This window comes from Populus nigra, chromosome 7 (genome assembly GCF_951802175.1).
Source record: "Populus nigra chromosome 7, ddPopNigr1.1, whole genome shotgun sequence".
NCBI lineage: Eukaryota > Viridiplantae > Streptophyta > Magnoliopsida > Malpighiales > Salicaceae > Populus > Populus nigra.
Genome location: NC_084858.1, coordinates 19271131 through 19292661, shown reverse-complemented (window position 1 = coordinate 19292661; position 21531 = coordinate 19271131). Strand labels below are relative to the sequence as shown.

Genomic DNA, 21531 nt, shown 5'->3' with positions numbered 1-21531 from the left:
TATATATATATATATATATATATATATATATATGGCTTCCACATGTTATAGCTAAATTGAAGTTTGAATATCTGATTAAATTTTTATTTTTTATTTTTTTGAAACAGCATAAAGAATATGCTAGGTAGCATTCCTCGTTTAAAGCCAATGTCTGCCCTTTTTTGACAAGCAAGTGCCTCATGATGAAAGCACAAATCAAGTCTGATTCAGTGTTTATTCTGATCTTCATACTTTGCTCCGAAGAATATTCTTAGTTTAGATTCAGGCCTGATTACCTCACTTTATATTATTAATTAAGTATAAAGCAAAAAAGTGTTGGGGAAAAACACTGTTTCCCCCACACCTCAGTATTTTTTTTTAATTTAGTCCTATTGATGTGTTGATGAGGATTTAGAAATGTTTTAAAATGGTTACCATAGCATTTAAAAAATATTTTAGTATCAGGTTGGTATAAAAAAAATATACTATTATCATTATACAATCTACTTTTTGAAAACTTTAATTAAAAAAAAAACTAGATTATTAAATTTTATGGAGTCAATGATCTAATTTACGAGTTTGGTGAAGTAATCATGATTGTCCTGGATCATGGGTTTAGTGGAGTACCTTTTTTCTTCTTCTAATTTAACTCGATTATGTGATTATTTGTTTTTCTTTTTACTATATAGTAAAAAAATAGTTTTAAAAAAAAACACGTTATTAAATTTTTAAAAATCCATGGGCATGTTGACGAGTTTAACTTTTTTTTTATTCAATTTTTTATTTTATCTTTTGATATTATACTAATTGATAATTGAGTTTCATAATTTATTTTCTTTTGTTTTCTATAAAGTTATCAAAAACTTTAAAACAAGTCTAAATATTAGTTTGACGGTAAATTTTACGATCGTTTATTTTTGTTATTATATAATTAAATAAACAATAATTTAAAAAAAAAACAAATTGTTAATCCCGATGAAATCCATTACCCGATTTGCGGAAAAAGCGTGTGAATTATCACACAAGTTTAATAATAACATTCAATTTCATACAAATTTTGATTAATCATATCAACTATATATATAAACAAAAATATTACATTTGAATCAAGATTTCAAACAGTGAATTATGGTTTATAATGCTTTCAATTCATTCAAATGTATAAACAATATATAGCGATGGAATTAGACTAAATATAAGGTACATGCGTCATCCTTCACCACCACAATTTATCTAGGCAGGCAAGCATGTTTGCCAAATTAAAGCAAGGAGGCGGCAATAAACTTTATTTCTTCGATCTTTGTCTGTAGTAATTCACGATCTAGTTGGAAAGGCAGAAATATTGCTTAAATATGGCAACGAAAATGACTATTTCCTAACTATTTCCCTCGATGAATGACCTTTTTCTCTTTTTGGGTGGAGCGGAAGGGCCACTTCCTGCTCTCTCTCCCTTGAAAGTTGAACCTGCCCTGGATGTGATTCCAAGTTCAAGGTCACCCCCTCTTGTCATTATGAGCTATCAAGGGTCCATGTTCGCAGGTGTCAGCAAGGGAGGTTAGCCAACTTTTTGAGCAAAAGCAGTGAGATTTCAAGTGCATGCAACTGTGCTTGGATTGCACATAATTTGTTCACAGCTTTTTCATGAGCCAAACCCCTACATCATCCTGCTCTGTCTCCCTGGCTTGGTATTTGAATCTTAAAACCTAGGAACATCACAAAATTGCATTAACAAGCCTAACAAACAGAAAACTAAAACCTAGTAATTGGATAATCTGGTAGCCAGTTCATTCAGCCTAGTAATTGGCTACCAGATTAACCAATTACTAGGTTTTAATTTATTTTTGGTTAAGTGTATATATATTCTTAGCAAACCAAGGGCTTCATTCTACTTTTTTTCATAATATATTTATAAATTGGATTTGAAAGATTACCTTAATTCAAGGAATAATTTATAAATTGAGAATTTGGATTAATTAGTTTTTTTAAATAAAATAAAACAATATTGTTTTGATAACGAATCATCTAGTTGGCTTGTTTAACCATACCAAATCTTATAATTATGCTTCCTAATGCATTATTACTTGTATTATTGAGCATATAAAGTGCAGTTGTGCATCAGACCTGCAAAGCAACAATGGACGGTTTGCAATCAAACAATAGATTAGAAAAAAAACGTCATGCAATGGTTGGGAGTTGGGACCAAAGTGCTTTAGACAATCGTAATTAAGGGCTATAAAGTGATTTAAGCAATATCCAGTTATCATGTTGTTAATATGGTGATCAATTTCTTTGAATATTTTTTTTAATATAAAACTAAAAAAATTAAATACTTCACCTTAAAAAAATAATTTTTACAGCCCTATTTTTTTCGTTTAAAAATATATTATAACAATTTTTTGTATTTTTAATATTACTACATTAAAATTATATAAAAAACACTAAAAAACATTAATATTTTTGAAATAAAACAAACTCAGAAATAAAAATTAACTATCACTCTTCTATTCTATGCACTTTAGAGATATCATGAGGTCATCTACTTATTTAATGTTCATTAGGAATAAAAAAAAAGATATTCCAAAGTCAGATTGATATATCGAATCTGCTCACGTTCCAAAAAGAGAGATCAATGAAGAAATATTAAAAGGGTAACTTTCTAACGTGTAATCCAACCATAAAAATATTCAAGAATCCAAGAAAAAATCAAATTTGACAGGAAGAAAAAAATGGTTTGTGAGCATGATGCACATTGCCAAATATTATTGTTTTTGTCTGAATGTATGGGAGACCTCATGCAGCAGTGGATCCATTATGAACTGCATACGAGAGGGCAAAACAGATTTATCTATTTAAAAGAGCAAAAGTAAGTAGTACGAGAGGGAGGAAATCCACTCTTAACCACTATCTTTGTATAATGCATAAAAAAAACAAAATACAAACAAATGTTTTGGCCAATGATATTAGCAAGACATTAATGAACACAGAGGTCCAAGCTATAAACCACTAATTAAGAGGATTGATTTTCTGGTGCTTGGTTAGATTTAAGAAACGTGGTAGACTTTCACACATTACTTGGATCACAGATCTTGTTCTTGCAACTAAAGTTTCCATGCTACTGTTCTCCTGAAATGAAAGCTGAAATTTTACTACCTGCAGTTGGCCTTCGGATTCATTTGGAATTCCAGCTGCTGCGTCGTACGCAGATAGGCTTCTGGATTCCAATCCATCTAAACACTTAGCAATATATATATATATATATAGCTTACAATAGTTGGAGTTTAGGGGAAACAAATTGGTGAAAATATTGTGAAAATCGATTCTATTAGAATAATCATATTTAAAAGGGAAGGGGGGGAGGAACAAAGTGCTTCAGAAAATTCCAAAGTCTTTTATATATATAGTTTGTGGTTGAAAGATGGTGGCGAAGAAAGCGAGTCCCACTGAGAGGCACTTTGTCTCATGGAATGAGAAATCCATTCCCATCATAATAAACACCGTGACCCTTCAACCACCCATAAAACATGTAGCAGGATTTAGATTTCAATATGGAATAATATATATAAAAGGAAACAGAAAATCTATAGAGGGGGGCCTGGTTGAGCTCCAGCTGTCTAAGTGCTTTAATATCTCCACTCCCACCTGATTTACTAATTCATCATGCCTGTTCAACTGTTGATAATGGTCTTTCATAACATAAGTTGAGAGAGAGAGAGAGAGAGAGAGAGGAGGGAGGTAAACTTATAATTTTATTATATATAAAATTTATATGATAAAAACTATAATTTTCATACATGTAATAAAATAAAATTAAATATTATCGTGTATAAAATTGATATAATAGTATAAATAAATTTAATTTATTTTACACTAATTTTTTTTAAAAAATTATTAATACCATAATACGAGTAAAATTAATTTAATCCATTTTCGTGCTAGACTGTCTTCACATTTACGCACTGTTCTTAGTCTTGCAAACATACCAAAATGTGGAAAATTATAACATGAACAATACTGTATCTTGCATGTATGGTCAGGGCCGGAGGTGGGGTAGCCGGAAGGGGGCCGGCCCCTGCAATTTTTTTTTCCTGTTTTTCTCTTGAATAATTAAAAAGTAGTAATTTTTAACTTTTACCCTCTTTAAATTTTTGTTTTCAATTTTATCCATCCAAATCTAATGTCCTGGCTCCGTCTTTTGCACTGCTTTTTTTTTTTCTTCCAGTTCCAAGTTCAAGAAGACAAAATCTAAATGACAAAAAAGAAGCAAACGACTTTTCATTCCAAACAAAGGCCATCAGAGACACCTTCTCATGAGCAGTGTATTAATATACACTGATCATGCTAATTGCACTGTATCAGTACAGTGCAATTAGCATGCACAGTAAACACAAAGCAGCAAGATGCTGCTATTTCTTTTCTGCGTCACAGACGCAATAAATATGTGGGGTTCATACACAGTAAACTGTGTATTTTTTTGTTGCCAAACGGCTGCAGACTGCGTTTTAATCGCGTAAACAAACGAACCCTACTCATCTATTCTACACGAGCTAGCTTTCTGTGAAGCTCCCAGACTACAACACTAATGGCGGCGGCTACATCCTTCTCCACCACTCTCACCACTCTCACCACTTCAACCCCATCAAAAACCCTAAAATCTGCATCATCAAGGTCACTTCTATGCAACAGCAATTTAGGGTTTTCATCATCATTGTCTTCCAAGACCTTCAAACCACTCAAAGCCAGTCATGGTAACGTTACTGGTGGAGTTTTGGGGGCTAAGATGGTGTCATCAGTTCCCAGTGTAAAACCCTTGATTTCTCTTGATTTTGAGACTTCTGTGTTTAAGAAGGAGAAGGTATCTCTCGCTGGCCACGATGAGGTACGTACTTTTTTTTTTCGATTTATTGTCTAATATTGATTTTGAATGTAGCTGAAATCTTAGTCGTTTAACAAAGATAGGATCTTTTTTATTTCTGGAGTTATATGTTGTATTATGCTGTTATGGTTATTGATAGTGTTGTTTTGTGGCTTTGTGTAGTACATTGTTAGAGGAGGGAGGGACTTATTCCACTTGCTGCCGGATGCATTTAAAGGGATTAAGCAGATAGGCGTTCTCGGTTGGGGTTCTCAGGTGCACTTTGTCATAAATTTGAAGTGTTGGATTCGTATAACTCGGCTCTATTTGTGTACAAGTACCTGTATACATCGTTTAGGCCATTTATCTGTAATTTTAAAATTGCTTTACTATATCTGTGTATATATGTGTATCGTATGGCTTAGTGTGTGTGTGTGTGTTGGGGGGGGGGGGGGGGCACTCATACACGTCGAGAGCCATTTAATCAATGATTTTTTATATGCTTCAGTCTGGACTGCTTATAGGTTGCTAATGAATAATGATACCTTGTTTATCTTAGGGTCCTGCCCAAGCTCAGAATTTAATGGATTCTCTTGCTGAAGCAAAGTCTGATATTAAAGTCAAGGTAATTTGCATTTTGTTCCGGGGAGCTAGCTGTTAGGCAATTTGCCTGGACGTGTTTGATTGATTTTGTTGGCTGAATATAGTATTTGTGTTTCTGCTTTGTATGGTGCAGATTGGACTGAGGAAGGGCTCTCGTTCTTTTGCTGAAGCTCGCGCTGCTGGTTTTACAGAAGAGAATGGGACTTTGGGTGATATTTGGGAAACTGTTTCTGGCAGTGATCTAGTATTGCTATTGATTTCTGATGCTGCACAGGTTTGTTTATTATAACTGCTTGAGATTGTACTTCTGAAGATTTTTGGCTCAAATTCTGAGATTCTTTCTGTGTGTTTGTCTGCTTATTGTTTTCTTTTAATTAGTGGCTCTGGAGGTCGTATTAAAAATAAAAATGCATAAAATTTGATATTTAATATACCTGTTATAAGGCAGAGAAAGATCTGGCAAGTCTATTAGCCATACCTTTTTGTTTTTCATTACCCTTTTTTTATTTAATCCTAGCAATATAATTAAAAGAAGTTGTTAATAGTGCATCTTGATGGCATGGGTAGTAGTGCCCATCCATTCTGTCTCACATGGCCAGCCTGCCGGCCTGCTCGGAAGTGCCTCTTTTGACATTTCATATGTAAGCCATCTCTCCCAATTGAGAAAAGATAATTCCTATGTTACATCACACAACAATACACAACAAGTAGGGCTTGGAAAAAAAAAGGTCCTAAACTTTCCTTTTTTCTCTTTTTTTCTACTATTTTTTTCTTTTTTTATTACTATATTATTATTATATTACTCTTAATGTATTAGTAATCCTTTGAATCCGGTACCAACGGGTATAACCTATCACCAAAATACCCCTCAAGGGGGATCAGACTAAGCGGAGCAAAAAGGGTTTTCCATGAGATGGGAAATGAAAACTATTCGCCACACGAGGTTTGTGAATAAGTGATTGTCTAATAATGAGCAAGGAATATTCGTCTTTCTGCTAAACAGGGCGTATTGAACTCATAATTAATTAGATACTTTTTATGAATGTCAACTAAGTATCGTAAGTAAATTGCTCTTAGCTCTTCAATCATTTGATAACTAGAGCCATTCTTTGATAAATGATCACTATGGGTCAAACTCAATAGAATTTGATCAATCCTTATTTTCTATATCCATGGTATCTAATAAGTTTTTCTATCCGCCCTAGATTTTTTGATTTTTGATCTTTTCCATTCCATTCTATTTCTATTTCTCTATTTCATTTTTGAATTTGAAAATTTTTCATTGTAGTTGTATTAGATAGAATCCGATTCCATTTATGACTCTATTCAATTTGCAGAATAAAAAAATAAGGTGTATAAACAGAACTTGTGTTTATACAAAAGTTTTTCTTTTGAATATTCGGGTGCACCGCCAACTGGTTATAGTTTATGAAATCACATTGATAGCCTCTACTCGTGCTCTAGCTCGTTTGAGAGCTAGATTTGCCTCGATTCTTTATCTTTTGGATAGGATGAAGTTTTCTTTTTCCAAAGGGCACGAGTCCGAGTTTTCAAGCAAGCTATTTGGGAAGTAAATTTAGTAATCATTTCATGGTGACTGTTCTTAAGTGCTCTGCATTTGGCAAATATTTTGTTTCAGGGTATGTATCTGCTCTTGTTATGTGCCAGATTAGGTAGGGAATGGCAATGCTTTGGTTTTTTTCCTTCCCTACAATCATTTTTTAGCTGTTATTTTTTTTTGCCCTGTACTTTTTGTTAAATAGAGGGATGGTAAAAGCTATCATTTTTTTTAGAGTTTAACTTTTATTGGTTGGTTCAAGTTAATGAAACAGCACTTTGTAGTTTATGGGTTATCACATGTAGTTCCATATCTTTTTCTGTAGGTGATGAATATCTGTTATGTTTGCAGTGTCGTATCTGTCAATATGTTTACCCTTTTACAATTGTAGTTTTATCTCATGTAACAGGCTGATAACTATGAGAAAGTTTTCTCGCACATGAAGCCAAACAGCATTCTTGGGCTTTCCCATGGATTTCTTCTTGGGCATTTGCAGTCCATGGGACTTGATTTTCCAAAGAACATTAGTGTCATTGCTGTGTGTCCCAAGGGAATGGGTCCTTCTGTAAGGAGGCTCTATGTTCAAGGAAAAGAGGTCAATGGTGCTGGAATTAATTCCAGTTTTGCAGTCCACCAGGTTCCTCCCCCTCACACTAACCCTGACCTGTCTGTGTGCTTAGGGCTTATTTCATTTCACTGACTCTTCTTATGTTTATTCGTTTCTATGTGTACAGGATGTTGATGGCAGAGCCACAGATGTTGCCCTGGGATGGTCTGTTGCCCTTGGTTCACCTTTCACATTTGCCACTACACTAGAGCAGGAGTACAAGAGTGATATCTTTGGGGAGAGGGGTGAGTGTAGTTCCTTGTGTTATTATTCTTTCACTACTGTTCTTGCTTTATTCCTGACTCTTTTTAGTGGTTTGTAGGCATTTTGCTTGGTGCTGTTCATGGAATTGTGGAGTCCTTGTTTAGATGGTATACTGAAAATGGAATGAGTGAAGACGAGGCCTACAAGAATACTGTTGAGTGCATAACTGGAATCGTATCAAGGACAATATCGACCAAGGTGCTTTGTCATCAAATGCAAAATTCACACTCTCCTGCTACATCTTAGTTGCCTGCATTAATTTGGTTTAATCAATAGCCTAATTAACTGCATTTCTTTGTTACAACAGGGCATGCTGGCTGTTTACAATTCCTTGACTCCAGAAGGCAAAAAGGAATTCGAGACTGCATACAGTGCCTCGTATTATCCCTGCATGGACATCTTGTATGAGTGCTATGAAGACGTAGCCTCTGGAAGTGAGATTCACAGTGTTGTGCTGGCTGGACGTCGCTTTTATGTATGTTCACTTTACAGCTTTTGCACTATCATTCTCAAATGTGATGAAAAATGTCCTTCAACTTGAAATTTGAGAAGCGATAACTTCTTTTACATTTATGTTGAAGTTATGATCTACTTTGCCCATAGATGTAGTGTGTTAAAGTTTGTTTTATTGTAATGTTTTATTCCTTTTACAGGAAAAGGAAGGTCTACCAGCTTTTCCAATGGGTAAAATTGACCAGACACGTATGTGGAAGGTCGGTGAGCGAGTCCGAGCTACCCGGCCATCAGGGGACTTGGGTCCATTGCATCCATTCACTGCAGGTGTCTATGTGGCGCTAATGATGGCTCAGGTACATTACTCTTTTGTTGAGGACGTTGGTATAATAAAATGTGCAATGCTCTGAAATCATGATATATGTCATAACATGAAGGTTGTATTCATAGAAGCCAGGCTTATTTGTTTTTGTGAAATCCAAATCAAGTTTGGCCTGTTGAGATCAGGGAAAGAAGCTCATAGTAGGTGGTGCCTTATTTTCTTCACTTTTCTTCTGTCTAATATCTAATGCTTGTCTTATATTGCAGATTGAAATATTGAGGAAGAAAGGCCATTCATACTCTGAGATCATAAATGAAAGTCTGATTGAATCTGTGGATTCCTTGAATCCATTTATGCATGCCCGTGGAGTTTCTTTCATGGTTGATAACAGCTCAACCACAGCAAGATTGGGATCAAGGAAATGGGCACCACGTTTTGACTATATCATCACCCAGCAGGCCCTGGTCGCTGTGGACAATGGTACTCCAATCAACCGTGACCTCATCAGCAACTTCTTTTCGGATCCAGTGCATGGAGCCGTTGAAGTCTGTGCCCAATTAAGACCCAAGGTTGACATTTCCGTGCCACCAGATGCTGACTTTGTGCGACCCGAGCTTCGCCAATCTAGCAACTGAGATTTGGAGTTGAAATAACCAGGAGGATTCTTCCATGTTAGAGGATTCTTCCATGTTAGTTCTGTTGGAGAAGCTCTCTTGAATTATTAGCAGAGTATGGTTTTATTTAAGAACAACTAGTGTGAGCTTTAAGTATTATGTCTGCCTGTCCTGTCCGGCAATGAAACACAAGCATGTAGTTTTGTCTATCAGTATTGCGAGAGGATGCGCGTGTATCAGTAACTTTTATGACTTTCCGTTCTGCAAAGAAGAGAGGAGTGCACTCTTTTTACTGCTGCCGTGTCCTTTCTGTTGCTTAGACGCTAAAACGAGGCATGGTAGCTCTCTGCTACATTCTCCGACGAAGATGCTGCCGAAGTAGAACTGGAACCTGGATGGTATTTGATAAGCAACTTTGTATCAATTCTGTGTTCGTTGCAGTGTTGAAAAAACAACCAGATCCAACCCCACCTATGATGTTAAAGTGAGATTGTGTTGGAAAAGATGTTTGAAACAACTGCCACAAGGGCTGAATGACAAATCCAACAATCCAACCCGTTTTTGTAGTTCACATATCCTGTTCATGACGAGTTCAATTCGGTTGGGGTTAGGGGCTGGTTTTTTTTATAATATATTTTTTATATATATTAAAAAAATTATTAAAAAATTTTATTTTTAATATTATCAAAACCATTTAAAACATAATTTTTTTAAAATATTTTTTAAAATATCAATTGTTTTTTTAATTTTCAAGCGTCTATATAATTATTCTTCGGAAAAAAATTGAAAAATCTTTTATCTTAACATAGTTGAGTTTGACTTATTTAAATTTAAATGAATCATTAAAAACTCGAAGATTCATTTGAGGGGAAAAAAACTGAAAAGACTTGTACGCTAAGGAAAGCATATGATGCGGTGTGTGTCATAACATAAACCGGAAATTAGAAGAGACCCTCCTCCGATTACATTTATTCTATCCCTTTCTCCCGCGCTGGAACAAACCCCTTCCCTTTTATTTTATTTTATTTTATTTTACATCATTTGCACCTTCATTTCATCTTATTATTTAAGAAAAATAAGAAAATCAAGATCGAAAATGGCGAGTCGGTTCGGTTTCCAATCAACGACAATGATCGTGACAAACACACCAGCGGCAGATCTCGCACTCACAAATCTCGCTTACTGCTCCCCCTCCGATCTCCACAACTTCGCCGTCCCTGGAACCAAGCTCTTCTTAGCTTTAGTCGCTGACTCCTCTGTTCTCTCTTTTTCATATCCTTGGATTTATGGCATTATTTTTCTAATTAATTGTTTCTTACAATAATGATTTTATTTTTGTTTTGTTTGCACTAACAAATTTGTAGCAATTTACACGAGGATCAAAAAACAGAGAATTTCGTGTTCTTTGGTATAAGTAGCACTACCGTTTCAGTGTTTTAATTATCGTTAATAAGAGGATTAATTAGGATTTTGATTTTCGATTTAAACTTATTATCGCAGGCTAGTGACAAATGAGTAAATTGAAATGTTCGTGTAACCATTTTTGTGAGCTCGTTGTTCAAATAATTTTAATTTGGTTGCCTTAACTAAGAGTTACTCCTCATGAAAATATTCGTACCGGTCAAATTGCGCTTAATGCGATTCAGCGAAGGCATGCAAAGGTTTCATCTGGCGATACGGTTTCTGTGAGCAGGTTGAGTTAGTTGCACTTCAGATTTTTTTTCATCTCAGTAATAGCAGTTTCTAATTTTTTTTGTATCATTTTTATTTTTAGGTTTATCCCTCCTGAAGATTTTAACCTTGCATTGTTAACACTTGAGTTGGAATTTGTGAAGAAGGGGACTAAGAATGAGCAGGTATGTAGATTGGAAACCGTGATCCTTCGATTACGGCGGTGGCCGCGTTAAATTTTGCATTTCTTTACGGAGGGTGGCAGGATTAAGAGATGTTGATATTGTTTTGTAGATTGATGCTGTTATTCTGGCCAACCAGCTTAGGAAGAGGTTTGCTAACCAGGTAGAGCTTTATGCCCCTCCGTTGTTGTGTGTGATTGAAAATATTGCTCATGACTCCTTTCGATGTCTCACCTTTCCTATAAATGGAAACCAAGCAAAGCTTAAATATTACAAGGGCTATTTTTAACCTCACTACCCTTGTGCTGGATGAATCCTAGTTAATTTATCTGTCTGAGATTTCAGTTTTTGATTTGATCTATTATTTGGAAATTGTGTTTAAGTTGTGGGATTTTGTTGTCTGCAGGTTATGACATCTGGGCAAAGAGCAACATTTGAGTATCATGGAAACAATTACATATTTACAGTCACTCAAGCCACTGTGGAGGGACGGGAAGATTCTAATGATGTTGAGAGAGGAATGATTTCAAGTGATACATACATGGTCTTTGAAGCATCAAATTCAAGTGGCATTAAGGTAAATTTTGATATTTGTATTGTGAGCTTGTCTTTTATTCTTTGTGCTTAACATGTGTGGCTTAGGACAGACCACCTGTCTCTGGATTTTAATCATCTTAAAATATTGTTCTTAGTGGTGTGAATAGATGATGCCCTGCTTCTTCTCACCTTGATTTGTGGTTCAGTATAACATGCTTATGCCATGTTAAATTGTATTTCCTTTTTTTATTATTAACTAGAAGTGTTTTGTTAATGGATACTTCCATGGTTGTGTCAGTCTAATCTATGAAAGAGTACCATCCTAGATTGCACTGAATTTGCACCTGGAAAATATTTGGCATACCAAACTTGGCAGTGAACATGTTTTTGATGCCATGTTATTGTGGGCATCCGTGACAATTGAATCTATTTCCCTTGACCGTCCATACTTCTTGGTCCTCTTTAGGAAAGTATTCCTTGTGTCTGACATGCTGATCATAATTATAATTTGATGAATTTGATTGAAACTTTTTGGATTCATCAACTTGTGTTGTCATACAGATTGTCAATCAGCGTGAAGCTGCCAGTAGCAACATCTTTAGGCAAAAGGAGTTTAATCTTCAATCACTTGGTATAGGTGGTTTGGGTGCAGAGTTTGCAGATATATTTCGAAGAGCTTTTGCCTCTCGTGTTTTCCCACCTCACGTGACAAGCAAGTAATACAGTTAGTTCAAGTTTTTTCAATCCAGTTTGGGATATGTACATGTTCTTGGTGTTAATAAGCTTTTGGTGTTTCCAGATTGGGGATCAAGCATGTAAAGGGAATGCTGCTTTATGGGCCTCCTGGCACTGGAAAAACTCTTATGGCTCGTCAAATTGGAAAAATGCTGAATGGGAGGGAGCCAAAGGTTTGGAACTGATTCCCTGGTTTTCTTCGTTGTGTATGTTTGTGTGTTTGTTGATCGGCCAGAAGGAAAATAATAAATGGCCTTTTGCAGCTGGTGTCACCAGAAATTTATGTTTTTATTATCTATGCCTATCTCCATACCAAAGAGTTCTATTCCATTTGATGTTTGGGAAGTTGGATCAACATTTTAAAATTTATGCTATAACACTTTGTATTCCTGGTTATATGACCTTGATGTTTTAGCATTGATTGAGGTCTATGCTATTTTTTGATAAGCAGTTGAATATGGTCGGTTTAATTGTGTATTCAGTGGAACACTATATTTCCGGATTTTACGAGCCATCCATCTTATGTGGTTGTTATGATGTATTTATTCCTTGTATGAACCTTTTGAGGTCATGGTTTCAGAGTTTAGCATTGGAAGTTTATGTTTGAATTACATCTTATACTTTTTATGTGAAAGTTCAGATTCAAGTGTGAAATAGGATATTGTAATGAAAACATCAGTAATAACTATAGGTGCCTGTTAGTTATGGTTTAATGATGCAAATGATAATCAATATGTAATTTCTTTGTTGATAACACTGCTAGATTGTTAATGGACCTGAAGTCCTAAGCAAATTTGTTGGCGAGACTGAAAAGAATGTCAGAGACCTGTTTGCTGATGCTGAAAATGATCAAAGAACTAATGGTAAGGGACCTCTTTGAACACAGTATGATTTTTGGTACTTTCTCCATGATGCTAATGCCATCACTATTTTCACTTTTCAGGGGACCAAAGTGATTTGCATGTAATAATCTTTGATGAAATTGATGCCATATGTAAGGTATGAGATTTCTACACTCTTTTTTAACATTCATGCAAGTTGAATGTATTGCCTTGTGTTGTCTAGCAATTATTCTACTTTTTCGACCACACCACCATCCAGGACAGAAAGCGATTTTTAAGCCAGATTAATAGTCATCAATGGTGATTGAAAGTGTGTTTTTGATCCAAGTTTTGTTGGTTGTTAAAGTCTTTTGCAATTAGTATCTTACAAATTTAGTGAGAAAATAGTAATGGTAAGATATTAGATTGGTAATATCTTTAGTCTTGGGCTGCATAGTGTTCGGGTCTCCTCAGAAATTAACTCTGAAAGAGTTGCTTCAAGATTTTGGGACCCTGTAGACCATGTGTTCCACTTAGGGGAAGATGAGTTGACTCCACAAAGAAGAAAATTCTTGTCCCTCCCACTGCTACTTTCACTGGTTAAAAGGAGAAGAGTTAGAGGAAGGTGAGACAGGAAAAGGGAGGACTTATAACAAAAGAAAAACAAGAATAGAAAGTGACGAAAAAGAACTATAGAAAAGCCTATTAAGTGCACCAAGAGTGTGGGAAGGGATTTGCTTAGAAGAATAGTATTCAAGCACCTTCAGATGAGAGGCATTTATGTATAGATAAATATATGGTGTTTATCAGGAAAGTTTTAGCAAGTTTGATTGTGGTTCTCTTTCTTGTACATGTAGACTTCGTGTTAAAAACTTTAAGCTAGCATATGTCTGTTGCATAGTTGCATTTTCTCACTTGATAATCTGTCAGTGATATAATGCTCACCTGTGTCATTTAAATTGGAATTAAGGCTATCTGCATCCATTATAAAAATTATAACAGAAGAAATAATGCATCTTTTATTCTGTTTTTTGCAGTCAAGAGGATCAACTAGAGATGGTACAGGAGTCCATGATAGCATTGTGAACCAGCTACTTACAAAGGTTGGTGAAGAGCTCTCAGTGATTTCTGATCATTTGAGAAAATCAATATAAATTTTCCTCAGCCATTATAATCTGCTTATGTGAGTTTCTATTAAAAAGCCCTAGTGATTCCATCAATATGACTAGGAGACTGCTTGCTTTTCAGATAGATGGTGTGGAGTCCCTGAATAATGTTTTACTTATCGGAATGACCAACAGAAAGGATTTGCTTGATGAAGCACTTTTGAGGTTACTCCTTTTTTCTTTGTTTGTCACTCTCACATAAAACAGTGTTTAATTTTATCTTTTCATATAGTGAAGGCATCAGTTGCAAATAAGAAAAAAATGAAGTATAACTAGTTAGGTGAATTAAAATGTGAAAGTCCATCTTGGACTCTTGTTATTTTTTTGTCTCTATTGGAAATTCATGGTAATTTAAACCAAGAACAATAATGCAGGACATACAGTGCATGGATAGCTTTATTGTATTCTGAAAAATGCAAGAATTTTGTACTCTTTTCTCCCACGTTTTTGGCTTATGGGAAAAAAAGCTCCCACTTTAACAAATATCATCTTCAAACCTTTTAATTTTATGGTCTGTAGGCCAGGAAGATTGGAGGTTCAAGTTGAAATAAGCCTTCCTGATGAAAATGGTCGGCTGCAGATTCTTCAAATTCATACAAACAAGATGAAAGAGAATTCTTTTCTTGCTCCTGATGTAAATCTTCAAGAGCTTGGTATGTATGTTTGCACAATGATTTTGATTGGAATCGAATATTATCCTAGAGTATATACCATAATTGTTTAAATATTAAATTATGGTATATCAAGGGAAAGATAAAACTGTTGGATTCCAGAACTACCAAAATGTTAGCAAAAACTGAGAATGAGGTAGTTTGTGTTCTGCCATATCATATTTGCGGGTGAAGTTATTTACCGTCAAAACTTACTTTGATAATGGAACTGCATAATGTTTGTATAATGGTTTTTATTTATTTATTTTTTGCATACAGCTGCTCGCACAAAAAATTACAGTGGAGCAGAACTTGAAGGTGTAGTGAAAAGTGCAGTATCATTTGCTTTGAATCGACAACTAAGTCTAGATGATCTTACCAAGCCAGTAGATGAAGAGAGTATTAAAGTTACAATGGATGACTTTTTGCATGCACTCCATGAAATTGTTCCGGCATTTGGAGCCTCCACTGATGACCTTGAACGATGCAGGTAGAGTTAGAAACATTTTGCTCTACTCGAAATCATAAATTTCTTTCGAATCTGGCTAGCTCTTGATATTTGGAGCTAAATTTTTCTTTGGTGGATAAGAGCTTAGATAAGTATATTGTAATCAAACATGGTTGGCTGTGTTAAAATAGAAAACACAATCTCAATCGAATATAAATTCCTAAATTGTGCCACATAACATGACTTGTAGACTTAATGGCATGGTGGACTGTGGTGATCGACACAAGCATATTTATCAGAGAGCTATGCTACTGGTGGAGCAAGTTAAAGTTAGCAAGGGAAGTCCAATGGTCACTTGCCTTCTGGAAGGCCCAAGTGGCAGGTAAGCATTGTCCCTTCCCTTTTGCGTTTCCCCTTTTCATTTGCTTTATGTAATTTCTCCTGTTGCCAGTTTTTTGAATGTCACTCTCTCTCTCTCTTACAGTGGTAAAACTGCATTGGCAGCTACTGTTGGCATTGACAGTGATTTTCCATATGTCAAGATAGTGAGCTCTTTCCCCATAATATATATCAATTTTCATAGTCACTTTGATGCTGTATGTGTTTGTTCCTAAACTTCTGAGTTTCCACTTATTTGATAGATCTCAGCTGAAACAATGATTGGTCTCCATGAGAGCACTAAATGTGCACAGATTGTTAAGGTATGTGAATTGGAAGTTTACGGGCCCTTGTACACAGCTTTAATGGTAACCTAGGATTTTATCATGCTTTTCATTTTTCCCTCTTTAATTGGAACTTGCACTTTTCTGCACCCACAAGGCTATACTTGCTAACAATTGTTATCAAAGTATAGCATATTTGTGACTCTGTTTAGTTTCAGCTGCAACTAGCAGTATTGCCTTTATAATGTAAAGAATTAAGCCTTGGATAACTTGGTACTTTTCATAGGTGTTTGAGGATGCATACAAGTCTCCTTTAAGCATTATAATTCTTGATGACATCGAGAGGTATCCAACTTTGAAATTTGCAGTGTTATTAACTTCAATTACTTGCCTAGGCCCCAGTTCTGTGTTTTGTACTTTAAATGAATTTTTTTCCTGATGATCAATTGATATCTCTGTTGCAGATTATTGGAGTATGTCGCAATTGGGCCTCGCTTTTCAAATATAATTTCTCAGACATTGATGGTACTCCTGAAACGTCTTCCTCCCAAGGTCTTCTTTCTTCCCTTCTTTTCCTTTTTTGGATGTAGTTACTTTCTCACATATTTTGCCGTCATGTGCTCTTTTGCGGCTCCATGCAATAAAACGCGTGGCTTCAGTTTTTACAAAAATAAGAAAAGAAAAAAATTTCCCTCTTCCATTGAAGTGTTGAACTGTATTTTGTGCATAATAATCTCTCTGGTTAGCCTTTGAACCTAGAACCTTCTGAATGGTCAAATAATTCTATCCACATGAAATGTTTGTCAGTCTCTCTAAACTGCTATTACTTGTTATGATGAAGTAGCTCCTTTGATATGCCGGTCGTACTATCATTTTTTCTCAACAAAAAGGGAATAGAATAAATTATGTTCCGTCTAGTTTCAGTGTATTGAATTTTGTTGGAGCAACATTGAATAGCTTGGATTGTGCAATCTTGAATGTGTTATGAATGTTATAGAGTTATTTAGTTGTAAAGGATTGTTGTTCCAAAAAAAGGGGGAAAAGAAAGGTTAAGTGGGTACTGGACATAGGTTGTTAATGAAATGGCTAAACTTATTTTTGTTCAGTTTTTGTGATTGTCATGCTCCTCGTTGTTGCAAATGGCAGCTTATGAGAGCCGATCTCAGAATGGATTATCTATTTTTAAAATAATCGTGGCTGAAATGATTATGCAAGGACCTGAGATAGATAATTCATTAAAATAATCATGAATGAATGATTGTGTTGGTGGTTAGTAGTTTTCCTGGCCTTACCAAACCTGCAGTTTTATAATTTTTGAACTTTTCTTTCAGGGAAAGAAACTTCTGGTGTTAGGGACAACAAGTGAAGTAAGCTTCTTGGATTCAGTTGGTATTTGTGATGCTTTCTCTGTTACTTACCACCTTCCCACATTGAAGGCGGACGATGCAAAGAAGGTAAATGGTTCATTTGATACACTTTTATTCATCCATTTGCAGTTTAGTATTGTTTTTCAGTCATTACATTAAGCAAAGATAAGAGTGCAGAGCATCTGTTGTGTTCATGTTATTCATAATTAAGTGTTTTAATTTTTTGAATAAAGGTTTCTTACATGAATGATGAATGTGAAAGCTGCTTAAAGGGCTGCTGTATTGTTGCTAGGATGGGGGAATGGCATAATCTATTTATTTATTTTTCTAATGTACCATTTATGTCACTTGCATTTTGTTTGTTAGTTAAACTAATTTACTCACCTCTAGCTTGACTGAAAATTCTTACAAATCCATTTCAAAGGCTTTTAAGGATGGTGCCAGCTGGCAATTATTGATTTTTCATTAGGGATGTTACTTGTAATGATTTATTTGGTCATTACTAATAAGAGATGTTTGGACAGCTCAGTTCTCTATGGATGCCATCCATGCTCCCAAGTCCTAACACCCTTCTCTCTATAATTAGCTTTCTGGATTCTGGATAGATGATTAAAATGCGACCTCACATTTATTAGTAATTCTGAGAGTAAATACATAACCTTAATGTAATATGCTACATTCCTCACCAGGTACTGGAACAGCTCAATGTTTTCGCTGAAGATGATGTCAGTGCTGCTGCAGAAGCCCTGAATGATGTAAGATTATCTCCTGAAATGCTTATTTTATGCTCATTTTTCTCCCAAAACTGAGATCTGGTCTTGACTCTTAGTGCTTAGGGAGTTATGAATTTTTCTTCCAACACTATTGGATGCCTCCCTTGGTCCTTGCATATTTAATTTGGGTATCATGTTTGATGGTGGCTACTTCATTCAAGGGGTGTGATTTTTTAGATCATGTCATGGTCATTTATGGAAATGATGGTTTAGGCTTTTAATTACTGCCCTTCTCCAGGAACTGAAATGTCACAGTTATGAATCATACTTGCCTTTTCTAACCACAATATAACCTTGTGAATTGCTCGAGTCTATGGCTAATCTATGGCATTAAGCAACGATAAGTTCATGATATCTCAATGGGGAAATTTTTTTTGGTCGTTCGAGGCTGAACTTGATTTTGGTTGAATAACGAATAACCATCTGGGATTTTTTCCTTAAATTTTTATATTTAAGTAGGCAAAGCAGCAGTTTTCTGTATTTATACTCGCTTCTAATCTCGTTTCTTTCTATAATTTCTCTTCATAGATGACTATCAAGAAGCTCTATATGTTGATTGAGATGGCAGCCCAGGGAGAGCAAGGTGGAGCTGCTGAGGCTATCTATTCCGGTAAAGAGAAGATCAAGATTGCACATTTTTACGATTGCCTTCAGGACATTGTGCGATTCTAATTTGAAGCTCTCGTTCACCTCACCAAAAAAAACTCTTTTTACCTCATTTATATTCCACTAGTCCTCACGAAAGCTTTCACCTCCCATTTTCAATTTTTTACTGCATCCTTTGTGGCGATTTTTTGTTGTCTATTTTTGGCATTTTGATTGAGTGATGTGTTTACTTGAGCTTTTGAGGCATCATGGTTTTTGTTCTAGGCATGTAAAGTTCCGATGAGTTTGAACGATTCGAAGGTTATAGACTTGAAGAACTGTTATCTATGTGCTAATGAAGTAGATGCATGGTAAATTGATGAGTTTTTCACCATGCTAGGCTTGCTTTGGCTTCTAGTTTTACAGAATTCATGATTGTCATAAATAATAAGAACAACAATAATAATAATAATCACGAGCTTTACTCAATTAGCTTTAATCGTGAATGAGAAAGAACACTTGGGTGTTTTTCATTAGTTATGGCCGTAAGCATTCGTAAGTTGAGGGTAGAGTAGGCATCACATGCCATGGAAACCTGCGAACAATGAAGAGATTGACACGCTCGAGCGAGGGGTTACCTCGCTAATCATGCTAGATTACTGGTAATTGAAGATTATGAAAAGTGGTTAAAAGACGCAAACCATGAAAAGATTATGCTCGCACTGCAAAACCACTTATAGTGAAGATTATGCTAGATTACCTCTTGCATGCTGCTTAACGCCAAAAACATAAGTAATCAAATTCCTAACTATTCTTAAAAAATCAGGTGCTTAGTTATAATAATAAAAAGAAATTACGGCGCAGAAGCCAAAAACTTGTTCACTTAAGGTAGGGCGAGGCCATATATATTTCATGGAAGGAAAATTACACTCTATGTATAGAGAAAGGGGAGAAAAAGGAAAGAAAACCCTGAATATGAAGATTAAAGAAAAAAAAAAGTATTAACCCTAATCATACTTCTCTCTCCAAGAATAAACAAGAAAGAGAACCCAAGATAGACCCAATAAGATATCACCAACTGTCTGTCTCAGCCAATCCCAAGCCAACACCTCAACTCTCCTCTCAAAGTTGACCCTCCAAATAGCCATGAAAACATGAAGAAGCGTACACCCTTTTGCAAAGAAATATTGAAACTCTCCGTCCTTGATAAAAGAGACCATGAAAATCAACCACCCAATAGCAAATAGGAGCAGCCCAGAAAATGAATCAGAGGTCCGGATCAGGAGCTGGTCTTGTGGTGTAGACCCCATCAGAATCGTTGCAGTTTCATTCCCATGTGTGAAGGTGTAGATTTCCTTCATGTGGAACATCATGAGTGTTCCACTTGTTATGGCTATGAGAGAGTGGAGGATACATATCACAGGAAAAGCCGATGACATTTGAGGGTTTTGGGGAATCTAGGCATCATGCTTGTTAGGGATCATTTTGAGGAGACGGGAAACAAAGGAACAGGGAGAAACTTCTCTTTCGGAGATGCCATTGAAATAGGAGAGAGTTTTGTCAGCGTGAGCGGGGAGATGGATAAAAACGTGTCATGTATCCATGATAAGGATCTTGTGGGGCCTACAGTAGTCACTACATCGGACTAATTGTCTTAATATTGGACACGTGTCATGTGATTAATCGTGCCGACTTAATATGACGACTGCGCTTCTTATCTCCACGCAGAGGTAGAAAGCTGAGTCAGGGGCCGTGGTTTTTAATATTATAATATTAAATTAATAAGAAAATACTAAAAAAAAATAACAATTTAACGTATTCTATGCCAAATTTATTTTTAAAAAACATCTCAATAAATAAAGGTAGAAATATAATGCGAAACAATATATAAATTAGCTCTAATTAGTGAAAGCTTTGATTTCTATGGTCTTGGTAGATGTTAATCAGATAAAAGCCACGGTTTTGTGATTGGAATTGCAATTGGATTGCGAATGTGATTGGTATTACGGTAATTGTTGTGGTTGTGGTTTAAAAAAAGTTATTTTATAAAAAGTATTTTTAGTTGAAGTTGGTTGAAGAAAAAGTAGTTTAATGTGTTTGATTAAAAATGCTTTTGAAATTGAGGTTATAAAATAATTTTTTAAAAAATATATTAATATTGATGGTTTTAAATTTAAATATTGTAAAATTAATTACTCTTATTACATTATGAAAAAAATAATACTTTATATAAAATATTTTTTATTATTCCATTAAACTATTTATAATTCCATTACGTTCAAAATTCATCCGATAAGAACTACAGTTTTCATAACTTTTTGAGTGTGTAATAAAATTAGATAAAATATTATCAGATATAAAATTTATATTACTGTGCGCGTGAATTTAATTCACTCTATACTAGTTTTTCGAGAAAAAAATATTCTTCAATCGCGAATGAATTTAATTCTCTAAACTAGTTTTTTTAAAAAAAATTAATACAATTAATATACTTTTAAAAAAAAAACCTGCAAACAGTGCAGTGAATTGCACAGTCCGCAGGTTTTTAATCCGCTACAGTGCATGCAAAGCAGGTTTTCATAGCTTTTCCTTTCCAGCGTTTTAAACGCAAAAAACACGTGGACCCCATGCACAATAAAATGATTTTTATTATTACCAAACAGCTGCAGACTGCATTTTAAA

General features: G+C 35.2%; 3 protein-coding genes across 3 annotated transcripts; 2 read left to right on the top strand and 1 right to left on the bottom strand.

Annotated features, from left to right (window-relative positions):
* Positions 1-4295: 4295 nt before the first annotated feature.
* On the top strand, positions 4296-9546 carry LOC133699331 (ketol-acid reductoisomerase, chloroplastic-like). The gene is made up of 10 exons (XM_062122554.1): positions 4296-4855; positions 5015-5107; positions 5391-5456; positions 5568-5708; positions 7402-7629; positions 7727-7844; positions 7922-8061; positions 8171-8338; positions 8517-8672; positions 8905-9546. The coding sequence occupies exons 1-10, from the start codon at positions 4559-4561 to the stop codon at positions 9271-9273; spliced, it is 1776 nt and encodes a 591-aa protein (XP_061978538.1). The 5' UTR covers positions 4296-4558; the 3' UTR covers positions 9274-9546.
* A 593-nt stretch (positions 9547-10139) lies between these two features.
* On the top strand, positions 10140-19243 carry LOC133699330 (vesicle-fusing ATPase-like). The gene is made up of 21 exons (XM_062122553.1): positions 10140-10524; positions 10850-10945; positions 11027-11108; positions 11218-11268; positions 11512-11682; positions 12204-12358; positions 12442-12550; positions 13141-13240; positions 13321-13376; positions 14236-14301; positions 14447-14529; positions 14884-15017; positions 15294-15504; positions 15713-15844; positions 15947-16007; positions 16104-16163; positions 16411-16469; positions 16589-16676; positions 17456-17578; positions 18181-18246; positions 18793-19243. The coding sequence occupies exons 1-21, from the start codon at positions 10349-10351 to the stop codon at positions 18934-18936; spliced, it is 2223 nt and encodes a 740-aa protein (XP_061978537.1). The 5' UTR covers positions 10140-10348; the 3' UTR covers positions 18937-19243.
* Positions 19244-19724: 481 nt separating this feature from the next.
* On the bottom strand, positions 19725-20431 carry LOC133699333 (uncharacterized). Its single transcript, XM_062122555.1, has one exon. It carries the CDS (start codon positions 20286-20288, stop codon positions 19857-19859), a length of 432 nt encoding a protein of 143 aa, XP_061978539.1. The 5' UTR covers positions 20289-20431; the 3' UTR covers positions 19725-19856.
* Between the last annotated feature and the right edge of the window lie 1100 nt (positions 20432-21531).

Bases quoted from the DNA above. Each gene is read 5' to 3' on its own strand.
- LOC133699331 (XM_062122554.1), top strand. From the start codon at position 4,559: ATGGCGGCGGCTACATCCTTCTCCACCACTCTCACCACTCTCACCACT. The intron at 5,709-7,401 runs GTTTGTTTATTA...CTCATGTAACAG, and splicing joins TGATTTCTGATGCTGCACAG to GCTGATAACTATGAGAAAGT. The intron at 7,845-7,921 runs GTGAGTGTAGTT...AGTGGTTTGTAG, and splicing joins TGATATCTTTGGGGAGAGGG to GCATTTTGCTTGGTGCTGTT.
- LOC133699333 (XM_062122555.1), bottom strand. From the start codon at position 20,288: ATGTCATCGGCTTTTCCTGTGATATGTATCCTCCACTCTCTCATAGCC.
- LOC133699330 (XM_062122553.1), top strand. From the start codon at position 10,349: ATGGCGAGTCGGTTCGGTTTCCAATCAACGACAATGATCGTGACAAAC. The intron at 12,551-13,140 runs GTTTGGAACTGA...TAACACTGCTAG, and splicing joins TGAATGGGAGGGAGCCAAAG to ATTGTTAATGGACCTGAAGT. The intron at 15,505-15,712 runs GTAGAGTTAGAA...CATGACTTGTAG, and splicing joins GATGACCTTGAACGATGCAG to ACTTAATGGCATGGTGGACT.